The 15,714-nt window shown below is 40.7% G+C and overlaps 1 protein-coding gene across 1 annotated transcript in view; it reads left to right on the forward strand.

The window, feature by feature from the left end:
* The window catches only part of MPG (N-methylpurine DNA glycosylase), a 49,611-nt gene that overhangs the window by 154 nt on the left and 33,743 nt on the right, over positions 1–15,714 (forward strand). The window contains exon 2 of the mRNA XM_026650786.1: positions 13,329–13,562. Coding sequence (XP_026506571.1) covers positions 13,329–13,562 — 234 coding nt within the window. The remainder of the gene's footprint in view (positions 1–13,328; positions 13,563–15,714) is intronic.

Raw genomic sequence — 15,714 nt, forward strand, 5'->3', positions numbered from 1 at the left:
GGAGGAGGGGCACGGGGTGCAGGCCAGCTATAGCCTCTCTCTAGCTCTTCAGAAGATGAGGGTTTGATTGATTGTTTGCCTTAAGACAGTACTCAGTCTGTAAATGGAATATACCCTATGCCCTTCCTGGGGGTCACCTGTCCCTATGTGCACAGCACTAAGTAAGGATGCTACGTATTGCCTTTCTCTGAAGGCAGCTGACTTCTCAGACTGGGAAGTGGGAACAGGGCAATGCAAAGTTATTAGGGCTATCAAGCAATTAAAAAAAATTAATTGCACTATTAATCATGCAGTTAATAATAGAATACCATTTATTTAAATATTTTGGATGTTTCCTACCTATTCTACAAATATATTGATTTTAATTACAACACAGAATACAAAGTGTACAATGCTCACTTTTATTTTTATTACAAATATTTGCACTGTAAAAAACAAAAGAAATAGTATTTTTCAATTCACCTAATACAAGTACTGTAGTGCAATCTCTTTATCATGAAAGTTGAACTTACAAATGTAGACTTATGTACCAAAAAATCTGCTTTCCAAAATAAAACCATGTAAAATTTTAGCGCCTGCGAGTCCACTCAGTCCTACTTCTTGTTCAGCCAATCGCTCAGACAAACAAGTTTGTTTACATTTGCAGGAGATAATGCTGCCTGCTTCTTCTTTACAATGTCACCTGAAAGCGAGAACAGGTGCTCGCATGGCACTGTTGTCGCCCGCATCACAAGATATTTACATGCCAGATGTGCTAAAGATTCATATGTCCCTTGATGCTTCAACCACCGCTCCAGAGGACGTGTCCATGCTGATGACGGGTTTTGCTCGATAACAATCCAAAGCAGTGCGGACGGACAAATGTTCATTTTCATCATCGGAGTTAGATGCCACCAACAGAAGGTGGATTTTCTTTTTTGGTGGTTTGGGTTGTGTAGTTTCCACATCGGAGTCTGAAAGCATGCTCCACACCTCATCCCTCTCAGATTTTGGAAGGCACTTCAGATTCTTAAACCTTGGGTTGAGTGCTGTAGCTATCTTTAGAAATTTCACATTGGTACCTTCTTTGCGTTTTGTCAAATCTGTGGTGAAGGTGTTTTTAAAAGGAACAACACGTGCTGGGTCATCATCAGAAATTGCTATAACATGAAATATATGGCAGAATGTGGCTAAAACAGAGCAGGAGACATACAATTCTCCCCAAAGGAGTTCAGTCACAAATTTAATTAACGCATTAATTTTTTAACGAGTGTTCTCAGCATGGAAGCATGTCCTCTGGAAAAGTGGCCAAAGCATGATGGGGCAACGAATGTTTAGCATATCTGGCGCGTAAATACCTTGCAATGGCAGCTACAAAATTGCTACCCAAGCGCCTGTTCTCACTTTCAGGTGACATTGTAAATAAGAAGGGGGCAGCATTATTTCCTGTAAATGTAAACAAAATTGTTTGTCTTAGCGATTGGCTGAATAAGTAGGACTGAAGTTTTACATTGTTTTGTTTTGGAGTGCAGTTATGTAACAAAAGAGAAATCTATATTTGTAAATTGCACTACAGTACTTGTATGAGGTGAATTAAAAAATACTATTTCTTTTATCATTTTTACAGAGCAAGTATTTGTAATAAAAATAATATAAAGTGAGCACTGTACATTGTGTTCTGTGTTGTAATTGAAATCAATATATTTGAAAATGTAGAAAGACATCCAAGAATATTTAATAAATTTCAATTGTTATTCTGTTGTTTAACAGTGCAATTAAAATTGTGATTAATCGTGATTAATTTTTTTGAGTTAATTGCGTGAGTTAACTGCGATTAATTGACAGCCATAAAAGTTAAGTCTGTGTTGCTGGGAAAGTGCTGATCTTCCAGCAGTTGAGGGTACAGATGCACTAGCAAGAACTTAAAGTTCTGCTTGCATTTTTCACTTCAGCTAAGTGTGTGCTGTACAAGCTGAAATGCAGCTACCATCTAACAGCAGTCTTGCACAAACAGTCTAGGACTGTCAGCAAAGCTTAATGCCGTATTAATTTGAAACCACCTGAGGAGTTTGGTCCTGCAAAAACTGACATGCTTAAGTCTCATTGGACCTTGATTCCCTGAGACTACTTGAGTGTTTAAATTTTCACAGGTTTGGGGCAGGTTAGTGCCAAGGTTGTTAATCATGCTGAAGACACCAAGATAAACATCAGTAAATAGAATAAATAGTGCCTCAGGATCTTGAATGGCTACAGCAGTGATACTCAAACTGTGGCTCACAAGCTGCAAGTGGCTCTTTAATGTCTCCTGCAGATCTTTGAAGCACATGATATTAATACAGTGTGTGATTTAATTGTTAACCAACCTAAGTTATTAACCAATCAGGATGCTTTTACTATGTTGTTAATCAATTGTCAACTTGCATCAAGTTATTAACTTATTTGCTGTGAGAATTATATAATATATATAAACTAAATATTTCCCATCATGCTGTTTAAATATGAATAGTACTATAGTGAATGAAACAATGAATTCACACTACTGTGGCTATTTGGGTAATGTTGATTGGTAATTTGGCTCCTGAACCACTGAGATATGGGTATCACTGGGCTACCGGTAATCAGTGCCTCCCTTTTATGTCTCATCTAAAAGAAGGGGTCTCTATCATCACAGTGCCCCTTAACACCTTGCTGGGGCATTGAGTTAGTACTGCATCAGAGGGCATAGTGACAGAATAACTTGCTGCTTCCTTAGAGAAACCTCCCAGTGCAATGTCCACTTGGCCTGGGGCTGCTAACTTGTGAGTTCTGACATCCCTGCTTTAAAGGAATCTGCAGAGGTAATAACAGGGTTGTTCTTTTGTTTAATTCTTTACAATATGTAAAGAAGTCCTGGGGAAAAACCTTAAGGGAGTTGGAATTTACATTAGTAATCCAGGTATTGTCTACTTTGAAGACTGTGTGGATGACTGAAGAACTAGTAGGGAAATTATCTTACAGGTACCAAAGGAAGTGGGACTTGAGTGAAGAGAGGGATTTTTATTCTGTCTGTTTATACTCTTGGTGCTTTGTTTATTTGTTAACGCCTAGCTAAACTCAATTGCCTGACAGTTTTGGAGGAAAGAATCAATAACAGAGTAACAATCCTGTTCCTTCAGTTAAGCGTTGTCATAGTTACCACTGGAGTTATTGGCTCCTCCAAGGAGTCTTCAGCAAAAACAGGAAATGCAAGACTTGTAAATTCATACATGTTAAGGCCAGAAGGGACCATTATGATCACCTAGTCTGACTTCCTGTGTCACACAGGCCAGAGAATTTCACCCTGTATAGTCCTCGTTAAGCCCAATAACTAACTAGAGCATATTTCTTTACAAATACATGCGATTGGACATAGTATTCCATTAATAGTCTCACCAGTGTCAAATACAGAGGTAACAACATCTCCCTATTTCTACCTAATATTCTCCTGCTTATACATCCAAGGGTTGATTTTGGCAGCAGCATTGCCCTGAGCGCACATGTTCAGCCAGTTTTCATTGTGGCCCCTAAGTCCTTTTCACAATCTCTGCATTCAAGGATACAGTTCCCCATTCTGTAAGTGTGGCCTGCATTCTTCATTCCTAAATATATGATCTTGCATTTGGCTGTATTAAAATACTTTGATCACCCCAAAGTTGCCATGCAGTCCAGATTGCTCTGTTGGGGTGACATGTCTTCATCCTTATTTACAACCCAACATTTTTTGTGTCATCTGCAACATTTATCAGATCATTGGATTTTATATTGTCTTCCAGATGGTTGATAAAGATATTCAGTATCATTGTAATGAAAGCTGATCCTCTTGAGTCCCCACTAGAAACCCCCAGCTTGATGATGAATCTCTATTAGCAATGACGTTTTGAGATCTCAGATAGTTTCTAATCCATTTACTATGTGCTATATTGATTTCTGAATGATACTATTTTCATTAACATATCATGAGGTAAAAGTCTTGCAGAAGTCAAAGCATATTGTGTCAACACTTTAAAAATCAAGCTTATTTGACAGGACCTATTTTCTGTAAAAAAAAAAAAAAAAAAAAAAAAGCATCTAATCAGGCATTAATTCTACCATCCTTTTATTCTATATTGATTGAGCCTTGTATCAGCCATTCCATTATTTTACCCAGGATCAGTGTCAGTCTGGCCTATAATTACCTTTATGATCCCATTTACTCTTTTTAAATATTGGCACAACTTTTCCTTCCTTCCAGTCCTCTGGAACTTCCCAAGTATGACAAGATTTATTAAATATTAATATCAGTGCTCCAGAGATGTCCTCGGCCTACTCTTTTAAAACAGGTGCCAATTATCCTGATTTGCCATTCTAAAAATATTTATCTTTTGTTGAGTTTGTTTAATGTCCTTCTTAGTTATTGTTGGCACCGAAAGGATTTCACTATCATGTGATACCAATATATCATCCAGCTTCTTTCCAAATTAAGAACAGAAATGTTGATTGAACATTCTTGTCTTGTCTGCATCATTAATGATGTAATCACCATCTCCATGCATCATGGACCCATATATTGTTAGTATTTCTTTTGTTCCTAATATTTAAAAAAAAAAAACACTTCTGATTGGTCTTAACATTATTGGCTATAGATGGTGTGAAGTAAATATTATATTAAATGTTCAGGATAGAAAGAAATACAGTTTCCTCATTTCCTGAGCACCATCCAGCCTGTGCATTGAGTAAGGCTGTCCAGTGCGGGGAAAACAGTATGTGATTATGTAAATAAAGAATGTATAATGCATATGCACAATGGGGCGCATTAAGATTGCACAGATACTTACATTCTGCCATTTCCTAACTTTTGAGTTGATTTATTAACCTAAATAACCTTCATTTAACATAGTTATTTTTGTACATAAAAATGTAAATAGATTGGCCAGGAATTCAGTGTTATAGATAGGGTATTGAATGCCATACAGTCTCTGGGGTAGATGGTGTAATGACACAGCTAATGCCTGGAGGAGCAACTGCTGTGGAGAAATGTGACCTGCATGAGATCTCCTAGAAATAGTATATACTTTGTCTTCGGGGAGGGGAAGGAAGAAGCCTGGTCCAAGGCCTATCAGAAATGTGATGCAAGTTTATTTTGGAAAATAGAGACTGCTCACAAGGAGAGACTGGAAACTAGGCCACTCTGCTATGGAAGGGACTATCTTTTGCTGGAATGTCAGTGGTGCCTCACACACTTAAGCTTTCCTCATGCCCATGTGGGTCTGTGCTCTGCTAGCCTCCTAAGTACCGTAGTTTTGGGGATCTGTGCTGTCACCTCAACTTAGTTTTTTCCTTCCTTTAGGTTAGAAGTCATGACCCTCACTCCCTTTCTCCGTTCCCTAGACATCTTTCTAAATGATAATTGATATCAGTTCAGTTGATTAAAATCTCAGGATGGTGAGCTGGGTGACATTTGTTGTCAGTTTTAGTCTTAACTTCTGTTAAAATTACATATTAAACATGAAAAATAGGCATTTCAGGTATGTGCTATGTGTTTGAATGTTGAAAAGAGCCTGGAATGGCTTCAGTCAAAAAAAACAACTGTGTGTAGATTTTGAAGCTGTGAATTTTCATCAGTTCTCCTCTTCCCCCTTAATCTTCGCCTGTTCTTTGCAGCGGGATAAATGTTTTATTTCAAAACAACTAAGATGTCTGGTCAGCTGTTGCATCACATGTGGCAGCCAGATGGATGGGAACGTACCGGGAGTTCTTTCTTACAGGAAACGAACATCCCCAGCAGTCACTAAAAGTGGGTGTAACCTTCATTCATTTTGCCAGACTTTTAAAGTATTGGTAGGAGTGTAGGAGTAAACCCACAATCAAGGTCTTTTTCTTTCTTTTTCTTTTTTTTTTAAATAAGACTAAATAGTTCACTTATAGTTATAATTGGCTAGCCTCTGCCTCCACTCCCTTCTTGGGAGCAGGGACTGGGATAATCTCTGATGACAGGACAGAGCAGACAGTGTCCCAGTTGCTATGCTGGAATGCTGTACAAGGTTGGGATGTCACACTGTAGGGTGCGGTGGGGGCTGGACACTACACTCTATGCCAAAAGTCCAGGAGATGGCTCATCTGAGGGGAGGGACTTGACAGCTGACAGGCTTGGCATCTGCTTCTGGAGAGCCACACGTAAAAGACAGACCTGCCTTACTTTCCTCTGTCTGCAGCACTCAAGAAGAGCCTCTCCGCTTGAATAAGTCATCTGTCTGTTTCACCTTCCTAGGGTGGAGTTTGGTCGAGACAGGAGAGGAAGAGGGAGGGGAATTTACCTTTACCTTGTGCAGCATTCCAGCATAGTGATTGGTACTCTGTGCTGTCCTGTCCAGATGTCATTAGGGATCAACTCAGCCAGTGTTTCAGCCAGCCAGCCCCCTGCCACATCCAGATTTCTGTCTGTCTACTTGCTAGAATTGTTGCTTTAAATTTTCTGTACCTCCTGACTGCTGTAGGATTGGCAAGAGTCCTAATGGTAACCGTACTGTGGGGATCTTTACCTCTTAACTTGTCTCCTCCTGCTATAGCGCTAGGGCACCCTGCTGTGACCTGTCTGGCAAAGAAATGTTAGCAGAAGCCTCCTCTCTCTCTGGGGAGCTGTGAGAGGGAGAGGCAGGTCTAGCTGTTGCATAGAGGAGCTGAGATACTGCCTGACCCCTCAGGTCCTGGGCTATAGGTGAGAGCCTGATTTTGTATGTTAGGTGGGAAAGAGGGTGATTGATTTTGCTTGAGCAGCTGAATCCATGATGGGAGAGGAACATAAGGAGGGCCATAGTGGGTAAGACCAATGGTCCTTCTAGCCCAGTATCCCATCTTCCAGCAGCAGCCACTGCCAGGTGGTTCAAAGGGACTGAACAGAGCAATTACTGAGTGATCCATCCCTTGTTATCCAGTCCCAGCTTCTCTCAGTCAGAGGCTTAGGGACATCTGGGGAATGGGGTTAGGTCCCTGGCCATCTGGGCTAATAGCCATTGGTGGACCTATCCTCCATGAACTTATCCAATTCCTTTTTGAACCCAGTTTTATTTTTGGCCTTCACAGCATCCCTTGGCAACGAGTTCCACAGGTTGACTGTATGCTGAGTGAAGTACTTCCTTTTGTTTGTTTTAAACCTGCTGCCTGTTAATTTCATTGGATGACCCCTGTTTCTTACGTTATGTGAAGGGGTAAATAACACTTCCCTATTCACTTTCTCCACATCGTTCGTGAATTTATATACCTCTATCATACCGCCCCTTAGTCATCTCTTTTCCAAGCTGAAAATTCTCTCTTTTTAATCTCTTCTTGTATAACAGCTCTTCCATATTCCTGATCATTTTTGTTGCCCTTCTCTGTGCCTGTTCCAATTCTAATATATTTCTGCAGAGACAGGGTGCCCAGAACTGCATGCAGTATTCAAGGGATGGATTTACATAATGATATTGTGATGTTTTCTGTATTGTCTGTCCATTTCCTAATGGTTCCTAACATTTGGTTAGCTTTTTTGACTGCTGCTGCACATTGAGTGGATGTTTTCAGAGCACTATCCACAATAACACCAAGATCTTTCTTGAGTGGTGACAGCTAATTTAGTCCCCATCATTTTGTATGTATAGTTGGGATTATGTTTTCCCATGTGCATTACTTTGCATTTATCAACATTGAATTTCACCTGCCATTTAATTGTCCAGTCATTCAGTTTTGTGAGATCCCTTGTAACTCTTCACAGTCTGCTTTGGATTTAACTATCTTGAGTAATTCAGTATCCTCTGCAAATTTTGGCATTTCACTGTTTAATCTGTTTTCTAGATCCTTTATGAATATGTTGACCAGCACTGGTCCCAGTACAGCTCCTTGAGGGATCACACTATTTACTTCTCTTCATTGTGAAAACTGACCATTTATTTCTACCCTTTGTTTCCTGTCTTTTAACCAGTTACTGATCCATGAGTGGACCTTCCCTCTTATCCCATGACTGCTTACTTTGTTTAAGAGCTTTTGGTGTGGGACCTTGCCAGAGTCTTCCTAAAAGTCCAAGTACACTATATCCACTGGATCACTCTTGTCCACATGTTTGTTGACCCCCTCAAAGATTTCTAATAGATTGGTGAGGTATGATTTTCCTTTACACAACCATATTGACTCTTCCCCAACATATTGTGTTAATTTATGTGTCTGATAATTCTATTCTTTACTATAGTTTCAATCAATTTGCCTGGTACTAAAGTTAGGCTTACTGGCCTGTAATTGCCAGGATCGTGTCTGGAGCCTTTTTTAAAAAATTGAAGTTACATTAGCTATCCTCCCATCATCTTGTACAGAGACTGATTTAAGCGATAGGTTACATACCACAGTTAATAGTTTTGCAGTTTCATATTTGAATTCCTTCAGAACTGTTGGGTAAATTTGTTCCAAACCCATCTCTATTGAAACCTCAATCTGGGACAGTTTCTCAGAGTTGTCATCTAAAAAGAATGCCTCCGGTGTGGGACTCTCCCTCACATGCTCTGCAGTGAAGACCAATACAAATAATTCAAGTAGCTTCTCCACAATAGCCTTGTCTTCCTTGAGCACTTCTTTAGCTTCTCAGTTGTCCAGTGGCCCCACTGATTGTTTGGAAGGCTTCTTGTTTCTGATTACTTAATTTTGTTGTTGTTGCTGTTAGTTTGTGTGTCTTTTGCTAGTTGCTCTTCAAATTGTTTTTTGGCCTGCCTAATTATAGTTTTACATTTGACTTGCCAGCGTTTATGCCCCTTTCTATTTTCCTCAGTAGGATTTGACTTCCTATTTTTAAAGGATTCCTTTTTGCCTCGAACGACCTGCTTTACTCTGTTGTTTAGGCAGCGTGGCATTTATTTGGTCCTCTTACTATTTTTTTATTAGGGGTTATACATTTAATTTGTGCCTCTATTATGGTATTTTTAAAAAGTTTCCATGCAGCTGGCAGGCATTTCACTCTTGTGACTTTTTCCGTTTAACTAACTTCCTTGTTTTTGTGTAGTTGCCCTTTTTGAAATTATATGCTACTGTGTTGAGCTTCTTTGGTATCCCTTCCCCCCCTCCCAAGGATGTTAAATTTAATTACATTATGGTTGCTATCATTTATCAGTTCAGCTATATTCACCTCTTGGACCAGATCCTGTGTGCCCCTTAGGACCGAATCAAGAATTGCCTTTCCCCTTGTGGGGTTCACTACTAGCTGCTCCAAGAAGCAGTCATTAATGGTGTCTAGACATTTTATCTCTGCATCCTGTCCTGATATGTATCCAGTCAATGTAGGGATAGTTGAAATCCCCCATTATTTTTGAGTTTTCTATTTTTGTAGCCTTTCTAATCTTCCTGAGCATTTCACATCCTAGTCAGGTGGTTGGTAATATATTCCTACCGTTATACACTTATTCAGTCATGGAATTTATGTCCATAGAGGTTCCATGGTAAAGTTAGAATTGGTTAACATTTTCATTATATTTGACTCTATGCTTTCTTTCATATGTAGTGCTACTCCCCCCGCCAGCACAATCTACTCTGTCATTCCTACGTATTATATATCCTGTTATTACCAGGTCCATTGATTATCATAATTCCACCAAGTTTCTGTGATGCCTAGTATATCAATATCCGCATTTAATACCAGGCACTCAAGTTCACCCATCTTAGTATTTAGACTTCTAGCATTTGTATACAAGCACTTATAAAATTTGTCAATATTTAGTTGTCTGCATTCACGTGATGTAGTTGACTGGAACCCTTTTTAATTTGATTGTTTCTCTTCAGAGCCTACAGGTACTTTATAAACTTCTATCCTTTCCTTTTTACTAGGATACGGAGAATCCCTGTTAAATAGATCCTTCCCTACGGGATGTCTCTGTCCGAAATGTGCGCTCCTCCACATCTGTTGGTTTTCCCCCAGCGTTTAGTTTAAAAACTCCTCTACAAACTTTTTAATTTTACCTGCCAGCAATCTGGTTCCATTTTGGTTTAGGTGGAGCCCATCCTTCCTATATAGGCTCCTCCTTTCCCAAAAGGTTCCTCCATTCCTAATAAACCTAAATCCCTCCTCCCAACACCACTGTCTCAGCCACCCATTGAAATGCTGCATTTCTGCCCGTCTAACTGGCTCTGCGTGTGGAACTAGAAGCATTTCAGAGAATGCTACCATGGAGGTCCTGGACTTGAATCTCTTGCCAGCACTGCACATAAGTCTGTCTATCTGTCTTGAGAGATCTGCAACCTTTGTATCTGGCAAGCAATTTGCTATGTGTTTCTCCTGGTTATCAGAAGCCTGGGCAGTTGGGGACCTCCCCTTGAAGCCATCTGCTTCTCCAGAAGCAGCAAGAGCAGCAGCAGGCTTTTAACCATTTCATGTTTGGTCTCTACTAAAGGCACATACAGGAGTGGGCAAGAAGCCTGCTCTAGCTGCTGCAATCCGCACTGGTGAGCCACTGCCATGTGAAGTGGCTGAAAGGAATCTTCTGGCTCTGTAGTTGGTGAAGACCTTCATGCCTTCTCCTCCTTTATAAATACTCTGGCAGGAACCGCCTATGAATGCACTCTGGTTAGAATAACTAGAGAAGGCTGGGTGTGCCTGAGCAGCAGCAGTGTGTTTTCAGAACTTGGGCTGCACGGGGCATGTCAAGTGCTGAGCAGCATCAAAACCTTTTATATATGTGCTATTGACCTGTCTGTCATAACAGCTGAAAGCATGCTAAATATCTTCTTCTTTATAACACAGCAGCCCCTGTGAAGAGAGACCCCAGCACACTCTCTGGGGTCAGTGTGCTGTCATTTACCCCTTGATTCTTTTTGTTCTCTCTTCTCCCAGCTCAGACTCTGCAATTTCGTAACTGATCTTTTTTCAGCATCTTCAACAATTTGTAATTAACTTGACTTCTTGCAGTAAAATCTGTGTTAGAAACACATTGAAACACTGTTTAATTCTCATTTGCTACTCTCAGGCTTGGTCCACACTGGGGCGGGGGATCGATCTAGGAAACGCAACTTCAGCTACGAGAATAGCGTAGCTGAAGTCGACGTTTCCTAGATCGAATTAAGTTTACTTACTGCGGGTCCACGCGGCGCAGGCAAGCTCCCCCGTCGACAGCGCTTCCTCCTCTCGGCGAGCAGGAGTTCCGCAGTCGTCGGGGGAGCGCTTCTGGGATCGATTTATCGCGTCCAGATGAGACGCGATAAATCAATCCCAGAAGATCGATCTCTACCCGCCGAATCAGGCGGATAGTGTGGACCTAGCCTTAGAGTGGTGGGTAGCTTGCCTTTTACAGGTTTTAGGGTTTTTCAAAGGCACATAACACACAGAGCTAGAATTTTCTTGTTTAGATTATTTAATATATACATGCAAATGAAAAACCCTACTTTGACTACAATCCCTGGAGTCGCCTACAGACTCGCATTAGAGAAGATGGTGGTGTCCTTTACTTGCCAAACAATTGCTTGGTAACTGATGGACTTGGAGTGACCTGACACGTATTCTAGTCTGTGTTCAATGCATGTTTCCCCGCAGTACATCGGCACCAACAAGCAGAAAGATAAAGGGAAGGAGTGTTTTTTTGTTTTTCTTTTTTTCTTTTTTCCAAGGCCTCTTAAACAGGATCAACATTCCATTAATCCCTTTTCTTTATAGATGCAGTACACAGGCGCCATCAAATACTTGTTTATAACAAGCAATTCACATAAGACAAGTTTGCCATAGTGTTCTTTCCTGGCCATTGAGTATTCTAGCATCCTTGGCTGCCATTTGTTTCAGTGAGAGTTGAGGGTGCTGAGTGCCTTGCTGGATTAGCCCATAGATTTCTAGGAGAAGAGCAGAGATATACTCCCCAAAGGTGCTAAAACTGTGGTAACAGTGTACTGAAATGTTTACGTGACACACATGCAATTTTTATGAATTACTTTAATTTGAAAGACAATAGATGCTGAATGATTCCGAGCCTCTTTCTGATCTTGCATTCCACAAGAGCAGTGGTTGCCAAATGAGTTAATGCACCATGCAGATTGGTCATATTTTCAGCATGTCTTTATGTATGGCTAGTGAACTGGAAGTTCCAGTTAACCTTTCAGGGCAGTAACTCCAGGGCGTTTTGAATGGGAGTCATTCCTTTGATTGAACTTTAGAGGTCAATGTGACGTCCAGAAGTGTTCCTCCTCACATACCCGCCGCCCTGTGCGTTTGAATGGGGACACTCATTTGCAGGTGTGCCATGTATGTGAGACTAATGCAGTGACCTCAAGTGGGATTTTTAAAGATTCCCACAAATATAAATGAAGGCTGTGATTTAGAGTTTAGCATGCAGCTGGCCTTTCCACTTAAGTCTCTAGCATCATTGAATAATTGCACTTAAGGATTGTTTTACTTTTCAACTTAGGTATTTAGAAAAAAAACTAATCAAACGGGCTGTCTCTGTGCTGTGTTTGGGCGATTTCTTGCTATGCACCCTAACATGTACTTTAATGGATCCTTCTGGAGCAGAAAGTGGTGCTACAGGAAATAGTGTTGGTGATTCAGTAGGTGGCACTATTTTATCTGAGTCAGTACTGAATTGGTCCTAGGGGCACTGTGCTGCTGGAGGGGCCATCAGTCAAGAGAGACACAAAATGTTGGTACAAATGGCTTTCAGCAGCAATGGCATTTTTAGAAGTATATAGGTGTTCTTGCCACAGATCAGTGTAGGCAATTACATTCTTATTATGTAATTCTTTCCTCTGCAGTTTCAGTTGGTACAGGATTCTTCTTCACATCCTGTTGAGCAGTGTTGCTTGGAACATGGCAAGCATTCATCTAGAGGTGGCTGCATTTCAGAGATTGGTGAAGTGTACATAAATATGTGCTCTGTGTATGTTCATAGCCTTTTCTGCTCACTTTGCTGTCTGAACTGTTTGTTTCTCTTTGCTGCTGTGAGTCCTACTGAGCCAGCTCAGATCTTGAAATGGCTCTTAGAGTCTTCTTTGGCTTGTGTGTATCACTTAACAGAATTGCATAATCTTTGTTACAGGTTGCTTTTAGGGCTGGCAATTAGAAATTGATTGTTACTTGTAAATTTAGCAGATTTGATTTGATTTAGATTCCTTAAAAGATAAAAACTGTGGAGCCCTGTGCTGCTTTTTTACAAATACTTGTCAGAGCAGAGGCCAACTTTGCATTGCCTGATTTAGCTGCCTATAAGTGTGTAACCTGGTTGTAGACTGTGTCTAGTTTGTCCAATAAATTAGAGCTTTTGTAATCATTTGGATAAAAGGATCTATGTAAAAGCTCACCATCATGGAAACTAGTTCCTGTAAATACATACAAAGAGCTTATTTCATTTTTTTTTAAATGACAGTTTTCCAGAATGATGCCAAGAAAAAGAAAGCGGTTAACTCCATTAAATGCTGTCCAAAGTAAACCCAGCTTCTCTCCAGCTGACACCTCTGGGAGCCTGACAGTTGTTCTTGATGGGAATTCCTCTCCAGTAAGCAGCAAATACTTCAGTGAAGAGAAGAGGACATCTTCCCGGCTAGGGACAGATTTTTTCAACCAATCCTGCATCAGCCTGGCTAAATCATTTCTAGGACAGGTAATTGACACAAGGACTCATGTCCATGCCAACAGGTTCACTTTGTGGTACAGCACACACCAACAACATAAGTTGTTGGACCATAATCGCATCCTTTTACTGAGTTTTAATTCCAAAGCTCTCTGCTGTTACAGGAACTATTGACTCACTCTTGTTCTTGGTGAAATCATTGGGACTTTCGGGAACAGGGTTGGGCCCATTTTGGTTGCATGAGCAGAGCCAGTCTCTTATCAGATCAATTTTCTATTGCATTTTGCATTAAGCTTATCTTGAAACTTTATTTTTTTTAATCCAGTTTACTCACTGAAATGGGATTGGTGACTGATCCAGGGCCATTATTCTTGTAACAGGTATTCCTGTATGTTGGCTTTGTATTTTCTTTGGCTGGGTGGCCTAGTGGATAGGTTACTGGACCGGGACTCAGGAAACCTGAGTTCTATTCCCTGCTCTACCTTGCTGGGTGATCTTGGGTCAGTTATTTGGGATAGCTCAGTGGTTTGACCATTGGCCTGCTAAACCCAGGGTTGTGAGTTTAATCCTTGAGGGGGCCATTTAGGGAACTGGGGTAAAAATCTGTCTGGGGATTGGTCCTGCTTTGAGCAGGGGTTTGGACTAGATGACCTCCTGAGGTCCCTTCCAACCCTAATATCCTATGATTTCCCTTCCTGTGTCTCAGTTTCTGTATTTGTGAAACGGGGATAGTGCTTCTGGCCTCCTTTGTAAAGCGCTGTGAGATCTATGGATGAATAGCAGTTTATAAGGGCTATGGATTATTACTATTATTATGCTATAATATGTTGGAATAGTTACTTCTCTCTGAAAACCCAATCTACCTCTCTAGACTTCGTGCCTTTTTTCCTGCTGCCTTGTATGCTTGGACAGCCTCTCACTTAATATACACCAAGCTCTATCCTCTTAGGAGGCAAATATTGCTTCTTTCTTGACTGCAGCTGAATCAGCATGGGTCGATCCTACAGAAAAGACACGGTGCATGATTTCACCCTTCCTTGTACATTACTTAACTGTGTTCCATCGGGGATCCCTTTGCACTAGAACACAATGTGTTTTGCGGGGCAGGCCGTGGGTGTCACAGGGGTGGGGCTGTTGGATCTTTGACTGTGCACATCCATCAGACATTCTCTGCCTACCCGTAGGCGGGGAGCCACAGGAGCCCTGAGGCTGTGATAACAGCTGCATAGTATCTTCACAGCCTTCCCCCCCTCCTCCCCAGGGACAAGAAATCCTGATTGCATAGTTCAGTTAAATGAGTTGTGTACTTTAGCCAGGAATTAGCCCTTAAATCTGTAAAACCCCACCCACACACTGTTGAAGCACTCCAAAGGTCTCAAACTTGTGCGTTCCTGCTCTGTATTGTCCTGTGTTGTGCCTGCTATCCCTCTTGGAATTTTGTTTTAAAAAGTTGTCATGGAAATGTTTCTGTCAGTCTTAGATTTGATAAAAGTTTTGGATTTTGTCTTACCAAACCTAAATTTTGGGTCATACTTGGCCTGACAGTAACTCTCTTTAAAATGCATTTGGTCATATTAGTATGCACCGTCAATAGGACACAGAAACCTAAACAGAATAGAATACATCGTAGGATATTTTGCATACGTACTAGTGAATGAGGATAGTTAAGGGCATTTGCTTATTTTTCCACTAGGAGAAACCCTTGTCTTTATTCTACTTCAGTGAATTGTTTTTGCTGTAATGGAGGACAAAATACAGACGGAGTTTACTAATCATCAGTGGAAGAGAGATGTGTGTCTTGAGTGGCTTCCTTTGTGCACATTTGGGGTAGCTGAGAAATCAAGGAAATGGCCGTGTGAATCTTAAAACCACAATTCGATCCTCAGCATTTTTTCTGTTAAAAAGAGAAAGTCAGCCATGTGTGTCTGATGCTTTTGGAGCATAAAAGCTGACTGTCATTATTCACAGATCATGACTTCAGACTGGCCAAAAAATTAGTATGCTTCTGAAGCCTCTCTGTGCATATTTCATGATTGAAAATGGTAAACTCAATAATTTCTCTGATACCGTTGAGAACTCGAGAGTTGTTAAAAACAAATTCTAAAATGCAACAGTTGTAGTGTTTGATGCAGACTTCTGGCAAATCCATTACTGGATCAGGCCAACAATTGCTTTAGCAATC

Source organism: Terrapene carolina, unplaced genomic scaffold, assembly GCF_002925995.2.
Source record: "Terrapene carolina triunguis isolate 2854851 unplaced genomic scaffold, T_m_triunguis-2.0 Scaffold93, whole genome shotgun sequence".
In the NCBI taxonomy this organism is placed as follows: domain Eukaryota; kingdom Metazoa; phylum Chordata; order Testudines; family Emydidae; genus Terrapene; species Terrapene triunguis.